This window comes from Ochotona curzoniae, unplaced genomic scaffold, assembly GCF_017591425.1.
Source record: "Ochotona curzoniae isolate NIBS_2020 unplaced genomic scaffold, NIBS_Ocur_1.0 contig_3025, whole genome shotgun sequence".
NCBI classification, from domain to species: Eukaryota; Metazoa; Chordata; class Mammalia; order Lagomorpha; family Ochotonidae; genus Ochotona; species Ochotona curzoniae.
Window position 1 is genome coordinate 1431 of NW_024465691.1, and position 17408 is coordinate 18838.

Genomic DNA, 17408 nt, shown 5'->3' on the forward strand with positions numbered 1-17408 from the left:
CTGAGGATTCGGATCTGCCTTCGATTTCACCTTGAGGCCCACATGGAGTCCACCACATGCACCCCTTACTTGTCTGGGCATGACTCACCCAACTTTTCCTAGGCCCACTCTCTCTCTACATTGCCATTCTGCCAGCTCAGGCATCCAAACTGGCCTACAGATGCCAATCATCTATGTCCACCTGGAGTGGTTGGATCAACAGACAGCTTGGCCATGCATATTTCAGGAGATTCCCAAGTTCTCCCCCATGAACACCACCTGGGACACTATCTTCACAGAGAGGGAAGCAGGTGCTCCCTACACACCCCCCAGTGCCACTCCAGCCATGCCCAGTGACCACTTGAGTGTAGGGCTGTGAACTGCTGTATTTCCCTTTGCCGCAAATCTCTCCCTTGTGGGCAATGATGCCAACAGGACAAGGAGAGAGCACCTGCAGTGCTCCGGTCTGTCCCACCATTGTTTGAGGCACCACACACATCAGTGCAGCCATCAGCTTCCATCAGCCACAGGCCCTGATGAGCCTGTATCCAGCAGTCACCTGCCTCCTAACCAGGAAATGTGGTTCTCTGCCACACAAAGTGGCCTCAGGTTCCTCCCCCCACACCACCGGCTCCCCCACCAAGGACACCAGACTTTATTCAAAATTAGTATATTCTTTATTGCTGCTCTAAAAAAACATTTCACCTTATACTCTAAGCTTTATTTTGCTGGCACATGACAGAGTTCAATAAATTAAATAAGTTAGTCCAGCAAGAAAAAGAGTCAATGGAATAAATAATAATTGACCTGGTTCAACTAAAATTACTGACAGTTTAAATAGTCACAGTGTCATTAAAACTACAGTACTATGTCATTCTCTCAATCTGGCAAGCTAGGTGTGCAGATTAGGTGCACCTTTCTTGATACTTTACTTCATTTCATCAATTCCAATTGTTCTTCAACAGTTATTGAAGTGACTTAAAAGGCAGATTAACAGATGAAGAATGGCAGAAAGAGACAACTCTACCATCTGTTGGTTCAATGCCCAAATAGCAACTAAGGCCAGAGATGATCTGAGCTGAAACCAGCAACCAGGAATTTCTTCCATAGTTCCCCTAGGGGTACAGCAGCCCAAGCATTGGGCCACCATCTGCTACTTCCTCAAACATTTATGAGGCAACTGCCTAAGAGAAGGATCAGTAAGGAGCTCTATCAGTGAGTTATGCTGCCTAACAAACAAACCATAAACATTGGCTTTTTGACATAAATATTCCTGCTGCAATGGAGAGAGGTGACTCTGAGGCTCCTCCGACCACAGCTAGGGTGTTCAAGTGCTGTTACAGAGCTTCCAGTGATCCAGGCTGGTGTCCTGAGAGCAAGCAGGATGATGTGGCTCTGCTTCTGGTCTCTCCCTTTTCCACCAGCAGTCAGGCTTGGACTAGGCACTTGCTCAAGGTCAGAAGCATCACAGAAGTCCAAGGATGAATGCACATGGCCTCCTGAGGTCTAGGCTGGGACTGACACACATCCACTACTGTTTCATTGCATAGGATGAAGCAGGTCATGGGATTGAGCATACAGTCAAGGCTGTAGTCCATGATGGAAGGCACTACGAGGTAACACGGCTACATTCAGAGGTCTGTGCTGAGTCAAAGCCCCGAGGTAGGAACTCCATCCAGATTGTTTGGATAGGTGATAGGGACCCAGGCATTAGTCATCATTCACTGCTTTCTCTGGGGCATGAGTAGGAAGCTGGATGGAGAGCAGAGCAAACAGAACTTGAAGGAGCACACAGATATGGATGGCTCGCTTTCCAAGCAACAAACCCCCGTGCCTCAGATCTGGTCCACGGCTTCATAAATCTTTTTCATGCTAGTGGATGTCTGCTTTTTCTGTTTGTACCTGGATATCAGGACCAGGGAAAGACAGAAATATGCATCAATTGCATATAATTGAAAACAGCTTTACATCCTGCTCTCTTATTGTCTTTGCTCCAACCAGAACTGGTCCCAGGAATCAGTCCGCTGACTTTAGATAAGCAGCCTTATACCTGTAAGAACACATCATTCCCCTTTCCCTGAAGCATTTCCAATGAGCTGGTCAGCTCCTGTTCACCATTTCAGCATGACAGAACCATGCCTTGTTGGGAGCAATTTCACTATCCTGAATCATCTCATCAACACTTGGAAACATGTAGCATCAGTCAAACAAAAATGAATGACTGCAGGTCAGTGAAAGACTGTAGTAAGTAGGCCAACTGACACATTAACATAATACAAGCAATTTTAGGAAGGAAAACCTCTCTCTGATAAGGCCCACAATGAGTGACAACAGCAGACACAGGTCTACACATATTGGTCTACACATACAGGTACAAGTTCTGGCCAGAAAAGGCATGCTCAGATTCAGTTCACAGGGAGCCTGTGCAGCACACAGACAGAGGGCAGCTGCCACTGCATCCTCCCAGAGCCCCAACACCACATGGAAATCACATGGAACACTTCTTCCCCAGCACAAGGAAAACCACCCACATGTATAACAGCCTCGCATCAATTCTGAGGACTCGTCAACAGCACTCTAGACTGGGACCCTGATCTCCTGGTGCAAATTCAAGACTGGGCTAAACTCTGCTCAGCAGTCCCTTACCATTTTGGATTGCAGTAAACCACAATAATTATATCTAAAATCAGCACTGCAACAGGTAAAACGATAGGTAAAACAATCACGTAGCTATTGTTCTTCACAGGGTCTGTAAAAGAAAGAGAATAATGTTAAGAAGAAGCTACTTGCAAAGCCCAAAACATGACACAACCACTGCCAGGTCCCACGTGGTTTCTGTTCCTTTTCCCCTACCAGGTGAACAGCTATTCCATTCCTATCACATGCAACGTGACATGTCAGTGTGTTCAACCCTTGTCAGAAATGCACAGCAAGATGCAACACCACATACACAGGCCACACAGAGCTTCAAAGCTTCTACAGTATGCTTGCAAGGGAAAAAAGCTCAACTGCGGGGGGGGGGGGGGTTGCGGGGGGAGAAGGCCGGGGAGGGCGCATTTTGGGGAAGGGAGGGGGGAATCCCAGTGCCTGTAAAACTGTGTCGCATGATGCAATGTAATCAATTAAAACAAAACAAAAAGTAAAATAAAGATGTTTGCAGGCAAAATTAAAAAAAAAAAAGCTTCTACAGCCAGTGTCAGCACACATGCTTAGTCATGCAGACATGCACACACAGGACATTCCCACTCCATGTGCCTCCCCCACACACTGCATGCACTTCCTTGCAACAAGCCACCACAAATACCCGTATGCCCAAGAACAATTCCTTCTTCCCTCTGTGAACATCCAAGGTCTCATCTGGCACACCCAGACCGCCTACCCCTGGAACTCTGCCTTCCTTACTCCCCTGGAACCAAGAAGATGAATTTCACTGGCAGAGTCATTCCCAACAACACCACAGTCATGACCAGGGCAATCATGATGAGTTCAATGACTACCCTCCCACTACCAACAACAGCTGGAGGGATTTTGCAGAAGCTGAGCTGTGTTGCACTAAAGATCTGACCTATGTTCTGCCCAGGCACAGGCTCAGGACAAACATAGGACTACTATTTTGCCTTCTACCAGTAAACCACTTACAATAGACCTAGTCCTGCTGGGAGGGATGTGGCAAGGCTGCTTCTTGACCCGGGCCCACCCCTTCTCTTCAGGGCATTTGGATACAATCCTGTCCCTATCCCCATAGAGGCATGCAAGCTTACCACCCCATGCCACAAAGACCATTGAGAACCAATTTCCAGGAGACACAAGCTGATGAGTAGCCCATTTCCACTGGACCATTCTCTCTACTCGAGCTGACCATACCTTCTGCCTTTGAGGAGAGGGACTTAGTCTCGGCTGCTGACTCTGGTTTAGCTGGGTCTTGTCCCAGCTTGCTCCCTCCACCCATGCTTTACCTCCTTCCCCTTCAATTCCCAGTGCAGCACCTGGCATGCCTGTGAACCTAAGCTGTAAGTTGCACTGCCTCAAATCGTGGAGTAGGGAACATGTCCAGAAAGAGGCTTACCTGTCACACTCAGTGTGAGGTTGAGTCTCTGGGTGCTGTGTAGGGAAATGTGGCTCACCACACACTGGTACACGGCCCCAGCATCTTCCAGAGGAGACTTCAGTGTCACATAGCTAGTGACATTAAAGGTCCCATCCTCATTCTGGACATGATGACCAGTGAAGATGCCTTCAGATATCGGCAGAGGCTGAGCCGCTTTCGGGGACCAGTTCTTCCATGTTATGTTCACAGAGTCTGGGTAGAAACCACTGCACTTGCACACAATGCGTGTGTATTGCTTTGAGTTCTCCAGGACCTGGTCCTGAAATATTTTGTTGGTTGGAGTAGCTGCCAGAGAGAAGATACACACTGAGTTGGAATGAGACTTCAACTCTTCCTGCCCTCACTCACTGACTCCTACCACACACACACATCTGCACCTCACTGCTTCTGTAGGAAGACAAAACCCAGTACCTGATAGCCACACTCACTGTACAGATGGACACTGGGGCACAGGTACTTCTGCAGCCATGCCCAGCTTACCTGACTGAGAAACACCTACTAGCCACAGCAGACTCTAGGGAAGGGAGGACAAGCTTATTACCCACCTGATGTCTGACACAGAGAAACACCTCAGGAAGAACAAGTGAACTGAATCAGACTCTGCTTTGACTAAATGTCAAGGCCAGTGCCAGCAGCATGCCACCATGCTAGAGCCCAATGCTCACAGTATGAGTGCAGCTGAGTCTCCTCACACATCTTGCTTCCTACACATCTGGGAGAATCTGCAGAAAGTCTTAGAGCACTGTTGTGGGACACAATGCTCATTGATTCCTAATTTCTGTTACATAGTTTCAGTTAGAAACAACACATCCAGATGAAGCCTATATCATCTGAATTCATGGAAGGTTGGTCTGGCCATGTGAACTGAGGGTCTGGTCATTCCAGATTCACTGAAACGTGGTGAAAGCAACTCCCTGGAAGCACACATCCATCAAAGTGTGTCCTGAGGATGACAAGTGTGCCCTGCCCTTGCAGAATGGCTGGACTCCCCTGTGATGGCTGGGAATACAAAGGCCATGTACCATGATCAGATGGCAGCTCCACTTAGAGATGGCAGAATCACTGTTAGGCAAGAGCAATATCCATCCATATGACAAAAACAAAACAAAACAAAGAACAATGTGTGGCATCAGAGAAATTCCTCAAGCTGAAAAAGAACTTTTACCTAAAATCTATGCCCAACATCCTGAGGAAGAAAGTAAAAAATTTCAGGAGCAGGCAGGATGCTCCCTCTACACTCTATTCCTAGTACATTGCAATGAACTCCAGACCAGTAAAATAGGATAGGAACATAAAAGTACACAGACTTGAAAACATGATGAAACTATATTCGTTCATAGATAATGTGATTTATAGATAACAATCACAAAGATTCAACCAAAAAAACAAGAAAAAAGGCTTTGAGAACTAGTAAGGATAGCAGCAGCCTCAAGGTAAGAAGCCCATGTACAAAAATCAATTACTTGTCTACAGAACAGTAGTGATCAACGGAACTTGGAGATTAAAATAATGACGTACATTCCTGTACACATGGCCAAAGGGGACATTCGGTCTCCTGGTTCAGGTGCAGGTTAGAATGCCTGTGCCCACACCACGGTACTCAGGCTCAGTCTCTGCACCAACCCCTGATTTCAGTTATCTGCTTTTGCAGGCTCTAGGGGGCAGTGGTGATGGTTCAAGGGCAGGGTCCATTCAACCCAATAGGGGTGAGGACTGAGTCAGCTCCCAGCTGGCCTACTGCCTGCATCACACAATTCAAAGTCAACTAGTAAGGTATCATTCTCTCTCTTTTTCTCTCTGCCTCACAAATAAATGAATAAAAATTTAAACACACATGCAAATAAAAATATAGAGAGAAATATATAGACACACATATAGCCTTTAGGCTTACACACATACACACGCGCGTGCATATATATATTAGACACACCCAGACTCTATAAGAGAAACACACCATAGTCTGCTAAGGAAGACACAGAGAGAAGAAGGCCAGAGGACTCAAAAGAACCAACAATACGGACACCTTGCCTCAGATGCAGCCTTCAAATGGGAGGAAACCACCTGTGCTCTTCAAGCCAACCAGTCTTCATTCATCTCACGCTGCCCCAGCCACTTACCACTAAGTGCAGCCAGGGAGCATCAGCTCTGTTGTCCAAATGCAGGGCTCTTAACTTTACATATGAGAGAAACAAGTAGCAAGTGAGTGGATGGCTCATTTTACTTACCATCACTTCTGAGTCTCTCCATTTTAATGCTTATGAAACATTCCATTCTACATGTCTAAAGATTTATGTATATATGCATATGAAAGGCAAAGTAACAGAAGAGAGAGAATGCATGCTCCCATACATTGCTAAGTCCCCAGATAAACACACAAACCAGGACTAAGCCAGGCTGAAGATGCAAGCCAGTTCCTCCATCCTGGGTCTCTCATGGATGGCAGGAGCCCCAGCACTCAGGTCTACTGGGCTGCTTTCCCAGGAACAAGAGCAGGGAACTACTTTGGGAGAGGTGCAGCTGCACTAAACCAGCAACCTTAAGGGATGCCAGGGGCACAACACACCATGACACAACACGGACCCCACATGCAGCCATCTTAACTGCTAGGCCCAACCCTGACCTCCTATTTCAGTTGATCTGAAGACGTTTCCTACTGTTCCCCACAAGGGCTCAAACACTTTTCATGTCACTGTCTGCAAGAGTTTCCTTTTCTCCCCATCTCACCAGCATCTATTCACCAGACTGCTGGGTAACACACCACACTGGAGCTCAAGATGGAATTTGGGGATGTGTCTGTCCTGTCAGGCTTCATCATACCTCACTCCACTGCACATCTTGCATAACATCTTCCTAAGAATCCCTTTTTGGAAATGGGAAATCCAGGTGCAAGGATGCTAAATGTTTATCTCACTCACTTAGAAGCACAAAAATTGAAGGGGACCACAGTCTAGCAACCCTCTCTTTCCCAGCTGCCTCCCCAAGGAACCTGCTCAGATAAAATGACAACCCACACCCAGTGGGAATAATGCAATAACCACTATTGCTGTCTTCCACTCACTATGTGTCATAGACAGGGGCACATCCAACATTTCACCTGCATCTTCCCAACATGCCATCTCTCCCCACTCCTCCTGGGCAGATGCCATCACATTTGTTTCTAGCAAGGGCACCGAGATTCAGAGGCTTCACACCTTGCCCAGAGTCATCTCACCACCCACCAAAGCCCAGCTCTCTAGCCCACGGTGGGTCCCCAGACCAGCCTCTAACATCCATCCCACTCTGCACCTGCAGCCCCACGGGATCCCGGGCATTGCCCTCAGGCACTCACCCACAACTTCTAGCTGCACACTTTTCTCATCCATCTCAGGGGTGACCACCACCTTACAGAAGTACTCTCCAGCATCACTGAGCTGAATGGCTGGCAGGTGCAGTGAGGCCTCTCCCCTCATCAGCTTCTCCGGAGAGATGTTGGCTCCAGTTCGGTATGCCTTCTCGTGATCTCCATAATACTCAAACACAGGAACTTTCTCCTCTGTTCCTTTCTTCCATACAAACCAGACAACACCCACAGTGCTGATGTCCAGAGCGGGAGAACCAGGAATCTTGCAGATGATGGTGATGTTGTCGTTGAGAAACACGGTCTGAGTCCTCCCTGCCATCTCCACCCGAAATCCTGTGGAAACAGGAGAACTCAGTTACACAGAGACCCTTGACACAAACACGCCTGCAACTCCAAGCAGAACCACATAACTACAAATGCACAACTTCATGAAGTGGACAGGGAATGATTCAGGACACAGGTTCTTTGTCCATGGCCCTGTTACAGCTCCAATGTGGAGAACTTCAAATCCAGGCCCATGCAACCTATTGGTTCCCAGAATCTTTAGCTGCACGCTGTGAAGCATGAGGCCGATGAACACAGCGAGAGGGCAGTTTCTAGCACAGACGTATACGAGGAAGAGCAGAGGATGATGGGCCAAAGGGAAAGCTCACAGGACAGCAGCCAGGCAGGGCTCCTTCAGCAGGAACAGCCCCTCAGAGCAGGGAGCCTGGAGGGTGAGGTGGGCGTGGTTGGTGGCTATGTCTCATGAGAAGTTTTAACAAGGGAATTTGAAAACAGTGTTTGGGGGTGGGTCTCAGGACGGGGCGTCTCATGCCTGGATCCCAGACAGCCGCCATGTGCGTACGGTGAGCTGTTCCTGGGCCTGCCGGGTTCCAGAGGCTGTTTCCTTCAGGGTGAGTAGACCGAGGGGGGAGGCCTCCGGGACTGGGCAGGTCCGGGACCCACCCGCCGCCTTCATGGGGTGGTGAATGGGATTTGGGAGGGGCGCGACCTTGGGCCTGGGTTATTTAAACCTCCAGCAGCCTCCCGGCAGCTGGTGGGTCTCAGGACGGGGCATCTCATGCCTGGGTCCCAGACAGCCACCATGTGCACATGGTGAGCCGTTCCCCGTGCGGCTAGTGCGCCATTTGGTGCCAGGTTCCGCCTGCTGGCCGCCCAGCCAGGGAGCTCTGGGGATTTGGTTCTTTGAGTCGCTGCTTAATTAGCTCCAGGTTGAAGCCGTTGTGCTTCTTGGACCTGAAACAGGCAGTAACTCTTCCTTTGTAAAACTTGTAATCACTAATAATGCCAACCACCAAATACCAGTCCATGTAGAAGCTATGGCTTGGGGCCTGTCCTGCAAAAGTAGCTCCAACAGCTGGCTAATGTGTCAACTGGTAATGCAACAGAGTAGATCAGGCACGACTGAGCAAACCTTAGCCCACAAGTAAAACTAGAAACCAGGAGGGAGCAGAGGTCATGCCGAGCTAGGCTCTTGTACCTACTGGTCTGCGGGAGCCAGGAACGCTAAGCCACAGTGTCTATGGCAGCGTTCGGGACAGGGGAAGGGCTGTGCCAAGCTGAGTCAGAGCATCCATTGGCAGGCAAGTGACCTATGGCTGGGAACAGACCCGGTTGGGGAGCAAAGGGGACATCCCTAGCTGGGCTGAGGTTCCCACCAAGAGGCGCGTGGCCTGGAAGGGGGGCTGCGTTCTGATCTGGAAACAGTTGTAGTCTCCCTTGGCACAACTGTGGACTGGGATTGGATGCACCGAACCGGGCCGGACCCCAACACCCCCTGGTGTCCTGGAGGACCAGGGCAGATGTGCGATGGACTAGGCAAGGTCTCAAACCCCTACTGAGCCATGTGTGAGCCATACGTGGGTATGGACAAACCATGGCTGGGCTGGAACATCCAACAGCAAGAACCAGATTGGGTGGAAGGCCAGTCAGGAAAAGCCACAGTTCCTGCTATGACAGGAGGTGGACTGAGTAGGGTTGGCTCATGGACCCACTGGTAAGCGTGAAACCTGGCATTGGGAGAGGTTCTGATGGAGGAGCCTGGGCAACTCCTCTGGCAGGACACAGACCCAGCAGGTAAACGCAAGAAACATGATAGGAAACAGCCCAGAAAAGGCCATGGAAAACTACCCACTGGCATACAATTGGCAGACGTGGGGGCAAGACCAGGCTGAATCTGTCCACATCATCCACTGGCAAATCCAGGCACCAGTGTGGGTCGACCCAGGGTCGGTCACAACAAAGACTAGTGCACATTATGGAATGCGAAGGTGAGGTTGCCTGTACCAGAAGGGACCGCAGCGCCCAACCAGCCTGAGAACAAGAAAGGAAGTGGGCAGAGCCGGCAGGGGAATAAGGGAGGGTTCCTTTGCTGGACAGCTACTTCCGCAAGAGAGCATAGGCTGGGATGGGGGCAGACCAGACTAGGCAGAGCTACCACACCTGCATGCCTCATGTGGACTAGATCAGGGAAAAGCCGGGCTGGGCAGATTATTCCTACTGGTGCAAACAAAATTAAAGTGGGCGAGGGTTGTTTGGCCTTAGACGCAGCATCAACTGGAATCTGGGAGTGGGAGAGGCCTGGGAGGGAAATAGTGGGCTCATCCCTCTTGGGTTACCACTTCCACAGGAGGACATAAAACTAAGATAGCGGCTGGGGTGGAATGGGGTGTGGGACAGACTGGACTACTGCTACACTTACTGGCAAACCAGGGTAGGGGGTGGGCCTGGTGGGGGTTATTGCGGGTCGCTCCAACTAGGCTGCAGCTCCCACTGGTTTATGTGAGGGCCACGTATGTGCAGGGCAGAACCAGGCTGGACTGCAACACCCATTGGTTCCAGTGGAAGTCGGGAGTGAAAACAGAACCAACCCAGCAACTGCAACCACCAGCTGATTGGAGCGATGGACGGTGCCAGGCCCTGTACTTGCTAGCACATACAAGAAGTTTCTTTGGAGATCTTCCTAATCTAAATGCTGGACTCAGAACCCTAACCAAGAAAAGAGAGAAGACAGAACAGGTCAACCAACCATCTCAGCTATGATGGACTATGTCAATCAGTGGATTTTTCAAAGACCTCATAGTGCTTGCAGTGGCAACACTGACAGCAATTCATAACTGTTGAAATATCAAAACCACTTGAGCAAGAACCTCAGAGCATGCCCTACATCCGGTACCTGGAGAGGGTGGGAAAACGGGTGGGCCTTCTCCCTTAAATACCCCCCTTTAAACATGAAGGTAACAATATGGAAAACATACTAGTCTTATCCACTTTCCTGTAGCCCTTGAACCTGCTTACCCTAATTAACTATGTAAAAAATGTCAAAATAAAAATCAAAAAAAAAAAAAGGGAAGAAAACAGTGTTTGGGGTTGTGGGGTGAACACATGCTGTATTCTTGACCTCCTCTGCTCCACTGGGTGCAATTATTATGAAAATGAGAAGCTCTATCACGTGTGTGTGTGTGTGTGTGTGTGTGTGTGTGTGTGTGTGTGTGTGTGTAGGGTGAAGAGATGATATCTATCTTAAACATACTCCCAGGAGTGGGTACAGACAACTCCAGCCACCTGGTCTCTCTGCGGCCTTGCAACACAGCCTGCTTCTCCTCTGAGGAATCAACACATTTTGGCTTTTATTGCTTTTTGAGCAGTAAGCATGCTCGCCAGCAAAGGTTAATAAAAAGATTATCTACACCTGACAACCTTGTAGGTCTCTCAATAAAGAACTCAATGCAATGCTCTCTGTCTCTTTCCTTATCACTCTTACTTTCTAGCTCAGCACAACTTCTCAGCTGGGCTAAGCAAGTGCTGTGCTTCATAGGAGGGCCCACTTGTTCTCTCCGCCTTCTGGCCATTCCTGCTCTGACAACTTCAGCCCTCCCTAACACACAAGAAAGCCTCTGCAGCTTCGTCCTTCTCTTGCAAGGTGGTCTGCTTGGCTTTTTTATTTCCTTGGGTTCTAGAATCAGCCCAGCAATTTCTCTAAAGAAGGCAGCTGAGATTCTTTTTGTATTACAGAAAATGTAAAACACAAACAACCTCATTTTCATTTTATCTTGTTTTAGACAGTTTGCATTTTTTAAAACCCATTGATTCCCTCTCCAAAAGGAATTGGGACAATCTAGGCAGTACTACCCTGTCATGGAATAGCAGCCCATCTCGTGAGATACACATGATAATTTGTATTCAACATAACTTATACTTGTGCTGCTACAAACCTTGAGGCCCTAGGACGTTGTGCCACTCATTGTAGCCAGGTCAGGCTGCACCGGAATGTCACAGAGCCAATATCCATATGTGATTACTTCTCATATTGCAAAAGTGATGAATTCCAACACTTTTGTACACTTTAGTTTCCGTACACATGTGGTCTTATCCATCACAGACAATACCCTAACACAGGACAGACTAAGGCTAAAACATGCCCAACAAACCCCCTTCATGTAGATTTGTTGAGCCTGTGTGGAAAGTCATTTGGTGAAGACACAGAAGGAATTAAAAGCAAATTTTTTTCTGTCATTTGTATTATTTTTTATTGGAAAGCCATCCACACTGAGAAAAAGAGAAACATTGAGAAAGCTCTTCCATGTGCTAGGTCATTCCGTAAGTGCTCACAACAGCTGAGCCAATCTGAAGGCAGAAACCAAGAATCTCCTTTGGGTCACCCATGCAGGTGCACAGTCCTAAGCTCTTGGGCCATCCTCTACTGTTTTTCCCAGGCCACACTAGGGAGCCAGATGGGAAGTGAATCAGTCGAGACATGAACCATTTACCATGTGGGAAACAGGCAAATGCTAGGTGAAGATTTAGCCAATGGGCTATCATGCTGGGACCAAAACCAAATTTTAATAGTAACTTTTTCCTTTTGATTTGTTTTCTGCCTTCACATTCAATACCCAGTGTCTGGCTTTTGATCTCAGAACTTCTCTACATAGATTCATCCTAACATAAGGACATGATAAGCAGCCCACACATCCCACATGGCAGTATACCAGTGCTGGCACACACAGTTTCATGGGAGCATAGATAAAAGTGTTCAGCAGCACCAAGTGCCAAACCAGTGTCAGGGTACCACAGGTGCTCTGAAAAAGCCACAACACCCCATGAAAGCCAAGGTGCATCACTGGTACACAGTTCTTGCCAAGTGAACCCACTCTCAAACCATCCTGGGGATGCTATCTCAGCTGGCATAAGAAAATGAAGGGTTAATATGGAAAAGTTGTCAGACCTGTGCTACTTCATCTTGAATGGAAACCCTCTGCTTTGATGCTGAGTTATCATGCTAAACCTATCATGCAACATCAAGTACACATTGTGGACAGGTGTTTGTACAATTATTCAACATTGTACAACATTTCAAAACAGCAAAGTAGCAACGAGTACCTTTCTCTACAAAGCAAATTTAAAACATTAAGTCAACAAACTCTCCTGCAAATGTATCTTTATCAATTGTTACGGGATAGAGTTTTTTAATATACAATAATTATATCCATAATATATTTAAGGGAAAACAGTAACATAAATTCCTACAGAATATCTTTCACAATATTTTTATTTTTTCTGGGTATCTATGATTTCCAGATCAGGCAAAAGCACATTTCTGTGCAAGCCATCCAATCTGTGCCATCTCTTATGCTGACTTCATCAGTCTAAGATGGGCAGGCAATTCCATTTCATTTTCTAGGACATTCTAAAATTTCTGCTGACAGTGCCTTCCCAATTTCTGGATGCAAGCAAGCAGCTCTGAAGAAAAGGGGGCTACATTGTGAGAACTGGTTGTTGTACATTTAATCACCTGGGCAACAACATGGAGCACACTTGCACAGACCTACCCGATCTAAGACAGCCGCCCAATGTGGCTCTTGATGTTCTCAAGAGACAGTGCTAAACATGAGATGCATGACTGTGGCATACAAAGCTGCAGAAAACACTTTTGGAAAACAATCAGAGACCAGCGCTGTGGCCTAACAGATAAACCCAAACAGACACCAGTTCATGTCCTGGCTGCTCCAAACCTGGTTCAGCTCCCTGTGGATGTGCCTGTGAAAGCAGCAGAAAATGACCCCTGTGTTTGAACCAGGCACCCACATGGAACTCGTAAATGAAACCACAAGCTCCTGGCTTCACACTGGCCTAGCTCTGGCCATTGTGGCTTTTGTGGACTGAACCAGTGGATGGGAGACCTCTCTGTTTCTCCCTCTCTAAGCAACTCTACTTTCAAATCAGAAATCTCAAAAAGAAACAAAAAGCAAAGATCACATTCCATCTTTAACAACTAAACAGACATTTTGAATAACATATCCTTGTCACGGATGGACAACATTTATCAAACATGGAAGGGAATGATCTCACTCCCCATTCCAAAGAGGACAGTCAGATATCAACAGTTAGAGAAATGAAGTCAGAAGCACAATTAAAGCAAACTCCATATGTTCTTGTCTTACAAGATTAATATTATTTATTTATTTACTGAAAGTAGAGTTCTGGGCCCCAACATGATAGTGTAAAGGCTAAAGTCCTCATCTTGAGTGCACTGGGATCCCATTTGGCTGCCAGTTCTAACCCCGACAGCCTGCTTCCATCCAGCTCCCTCCTGAGGCCTGGGAGAGCAGTCGGGAGAGCCCAAAGCTTTGGGACCCTGCACCCACGTGGGAGACCCAAAAGAGCTCCTAGTCCTGGCTTTGGATTAGCTCAGCTCCAGCTGTTGTGGCCACTTGGAGAGTGAACTATCAAATGGAAAATCTTCCTCTCTGTCTCTCCTCCTCTCTGTATATCTGCCTTTCCAATAAAAATAAATATTTAAAAAAAATAAAAAGAAAGTAGAGATCCACACAGAGAAGGACAGAGACAAAGAGAGGTCTTCCATCAGCTGGTTCACTGTGCACACAGCCCCCCTGGGCCAGACTTGAGTCAAGAAGAAGCCAGCAGCTTTGGCCATAGCCATGGATGAGATTCAGCGCCGAACGCCAACAGGAGCCTCAACTCATCTCCCATTGCCTGTGTGGAAAGGTGAGCCCCAGGCCCCGACAGGCTCAAAACACAAATGACAAGCAGGAGCAAAAAGAAAACCAAAGAGTCTTCCAGCCTCCGCATGGGGGCTGTGGGATTTGGTTTCTATGATTACTGCTTAGAAAGCTCCATGATGAACCTTCAGGCCTTGGGTACATGAATCAACCCTAAAGACTCCTGATGATGTAAATCTCCCCCGATGGACCTCTACCTAATTTGGTCTCAACCCATGTGTTTTTAAAATTGTATAACCGGGCCCGGTGCGGTGGCGCAAGTGGTTAAGGTCCTCGCCTTGCACGCCCGGGATCCCATATGGGCGCCAGTTCTATCCTGGCGGCCCTGCTTCCCTTCCAGCTCCCTGCCTGTGGCCCGGGAAAGCAGTCGAGGATGGCCCAAGGCTTTGGGAACCTGCACCCGCGTGAGAGACCCGGAAGAGGCTCCTGGCTTCGGATTGGCATAGCATCGGCCGTTGCGCTCACTTGGGGAGTGAATCATCGGAGGGAAGATCTTCCTCTCTGTCTCTCCTCTCTGTATATCCGCCTTTCCAATAAAAATAATAATAATAATAAAATAAATCTTTTTAAAAAATTGTATAACCAAATATATTTTCAAAACCTTTTACTACTCAGAAATTGGGCAGGAGAGCAAAGAAACCTTCCATCTCCTGTGAACGTGTGAGGAAGCCGTGTAGTGTAACCTCTCAGGCACATAAGAGGTAACTTGTAGACAATAGATTCAAGACAACATTAGACAACAGTAAAACTACAAAGACATACAGGGGGAATCAAGAGCAACCCTGACAACCTATTGGCAGGAGGTCATGTGCACAGAGCAGTGGGGGACCACAGAGTAGAGCAGGTGGACAGGAGGAGGCTTGTGTCCCAAACCTGGAGTCTCCCGGATCCCCACCAAGGGCTATCATTATGGGTGCCAAGGACCACATCCCAACTGCCAAAGAGACCACGGGGGATTGGAATGCCTTCGGAGGCCGAGAACTCAGAGAATATCCTCCCCTGCCCGCCTTTGGACCTACCACACGGGATGGAAGAAGCTGAATCCTTCATCATAGGATCCAAGGCCATCGGAACAACAACCAGGAAATCTGAGCGGTCTTCAGAAACAGAACAGTGGACTCCCATTGGGACTAGGGAGAGAAACTATCTCTGGTTCTTACTTGGCTCCAACTTCGGGTCCCCACCCTCTCATGGTCATGAGGGACGCTCCAGAGCACCCCCCCAACACACACACACACACACACACACACACACACACACACACTCACAAATTGGAATGGATAGGCAGAGAACAACAAGGAAGTCTTGGTCAGCATGGACTCACACACACCTTACTAGGTAGGACACGGGGATTAAGTACTCCTCACCAAGGTATGGAAGATTTCTCTGCACACCCTTCCTAACACTGTTTCGCACCTCAATTGTTGAAATGTCATTGAAATAGTCATAGGAAGTTGTTAAGACCATGCACCCAATTTTGACAAATTGGTTGCTCAATACTTTGTCAATTCATCCCTTAACGTTATATATTGTTGCTGATGTTATGTTGGGGCTTTTAATTGACCGAGATTCTACTCTGTTGGCTCTGCCTTTGGAACGGGGAGGGTCTCCCCAAGAAGCCGCTGAACTTGACCGGACAATGAGATGCTGGACTCTGCTTGGTGTATGCTTGCAATGAAGGAATCTCAACTAAACCTGAACTGTGGTTGCGCAACGGGGGTGAGGAGCCCACCACGGGGGGAGGGTTGGGAGGAATCCCAGTGCCTATATAGAACTGTGTCACATAATACAATAAATATTAAAAAAAAAAAAAAGAAGAAGAAGAAGCCAGCAGCCAGCAGCTTTCAGGGTCTCCCATGTGGGTGCAGGGGCCCAAGGCTTTGGGCCATCCTCTGCTGCTTTCCCAGGCCTTACCCAGGCGGGACATGAACCAGGCCCAAGCCTGCCACAGCACCACACTGTCCCTACACAGTTTTCTTACAGAGCTTCCCTCCACCCCAGGGTCGATTCTCCCCTTAACTGAGGAATTGGCCTCCACTTTCTGGCCTGTAGGCTTAAATGCCTGCTACAGATGGGGGTCCTTCGGGTTCCTCGGCGTTGTTGTGTTTTTGTTTGTTTGCTTGTTTGCAAGGATTCTTTATGGTTTTGTCTCTCCTATTGTGGCATGAGTTCTGTGCTCTTTTAGAGGTTTATCTCTTACAGAATTCTTCCCTGAAGCTTTTGTTCCCTCCTCCTCTTCCTCGTGGTTATGGTCTTCCTCACCATGAGCAGCACCAAATTTCACTTTCCTCTGTCCTATCCTGCTCCCACATTGGGGCCCAAGGCTTGGCACACCCCTGCTCAGATGGTCTCCCATTCTCGGCTTGGCCTCTCTGCTCAGATCAGGACTAAAGCGCCCTGGTCCTGACAAGCACTTCATTCCAACCACCGGAGGCGCTGTTGCCCAAGTTTACTGCATTTCCTCCGTGTTTAAGGCACTTTCTGAACAAGTCATTCATCGCCTCCTCTTCATCCTGAGTGCCCACCGGGGCCATAATTCACCAGCCCCGGGTCCCACTCGCCTCCTTGTCCACAATACCGCAATCATCTGTCCGCCTAATGCGTGACCACGATCAGAAAGTTCTGGAGCCCATGGACCGCTCGTGGGCGCCTTAAAGAAGATGATCCCTACAGATAAATTCTTCCAGGCAGTCCCGCACTCCCCGTGTGGAGAAGTGCCGCTCTGAATACAGTATGCCTTCGGGACATCCACCTGTTGATCCACGCTAATCCCCTCGTTCGCCGGCGACCTGTGCCCCACACTGCACCCCGCACCCCGCCCCGCACCCCACCGCGCCCCCGGACCTCCCACCGTTCCCTCCGTGCGCACCGCCCTACCTGCGGCTTGCAGTGCACCCCACAGCACCGGGAAAAGACACCAGAACCGCCAGGGCGAGAAGCCCTCACTCCTCCTGGCCAT

At 48.4% G+C, this 17408-nt stretch overlaps 1 protein-coding gene and 1 non-coding gene across 2 annotated transcripts; one reads left to right on the forward strand and one right to left on the reverse strand.

Moving 5' to 3' along the window:
- Nucleotides 1-4045: 4045 nt before the first annotated feature.
- LOC121155667 (natural cytotoxicity triggering receptor 3 ligand 1-like) lies at nt 4046-17408 on the reverse strand (the record flags this gene model as incomplete). Its single annotated transcript, XM_040979102.1, has 3 exons — nt 17327-17408; nt 7416-7760; nt 4046-4372 (listed from the first exon to the last, which is right to left on the reverse strand). Coding segments are annotated over exons 1-3 (754 nt in total), but the record flags the coding sequence as incomplete, so codon positions are not given.
- LOC121155669 lies at nt 14337-14458 on the forward strand. The gene has a single exon (XR_005883703.1). It is a non-coding gene; the product is annotated as a small nucleolar RNA ACA64 (small nucleolar RNA).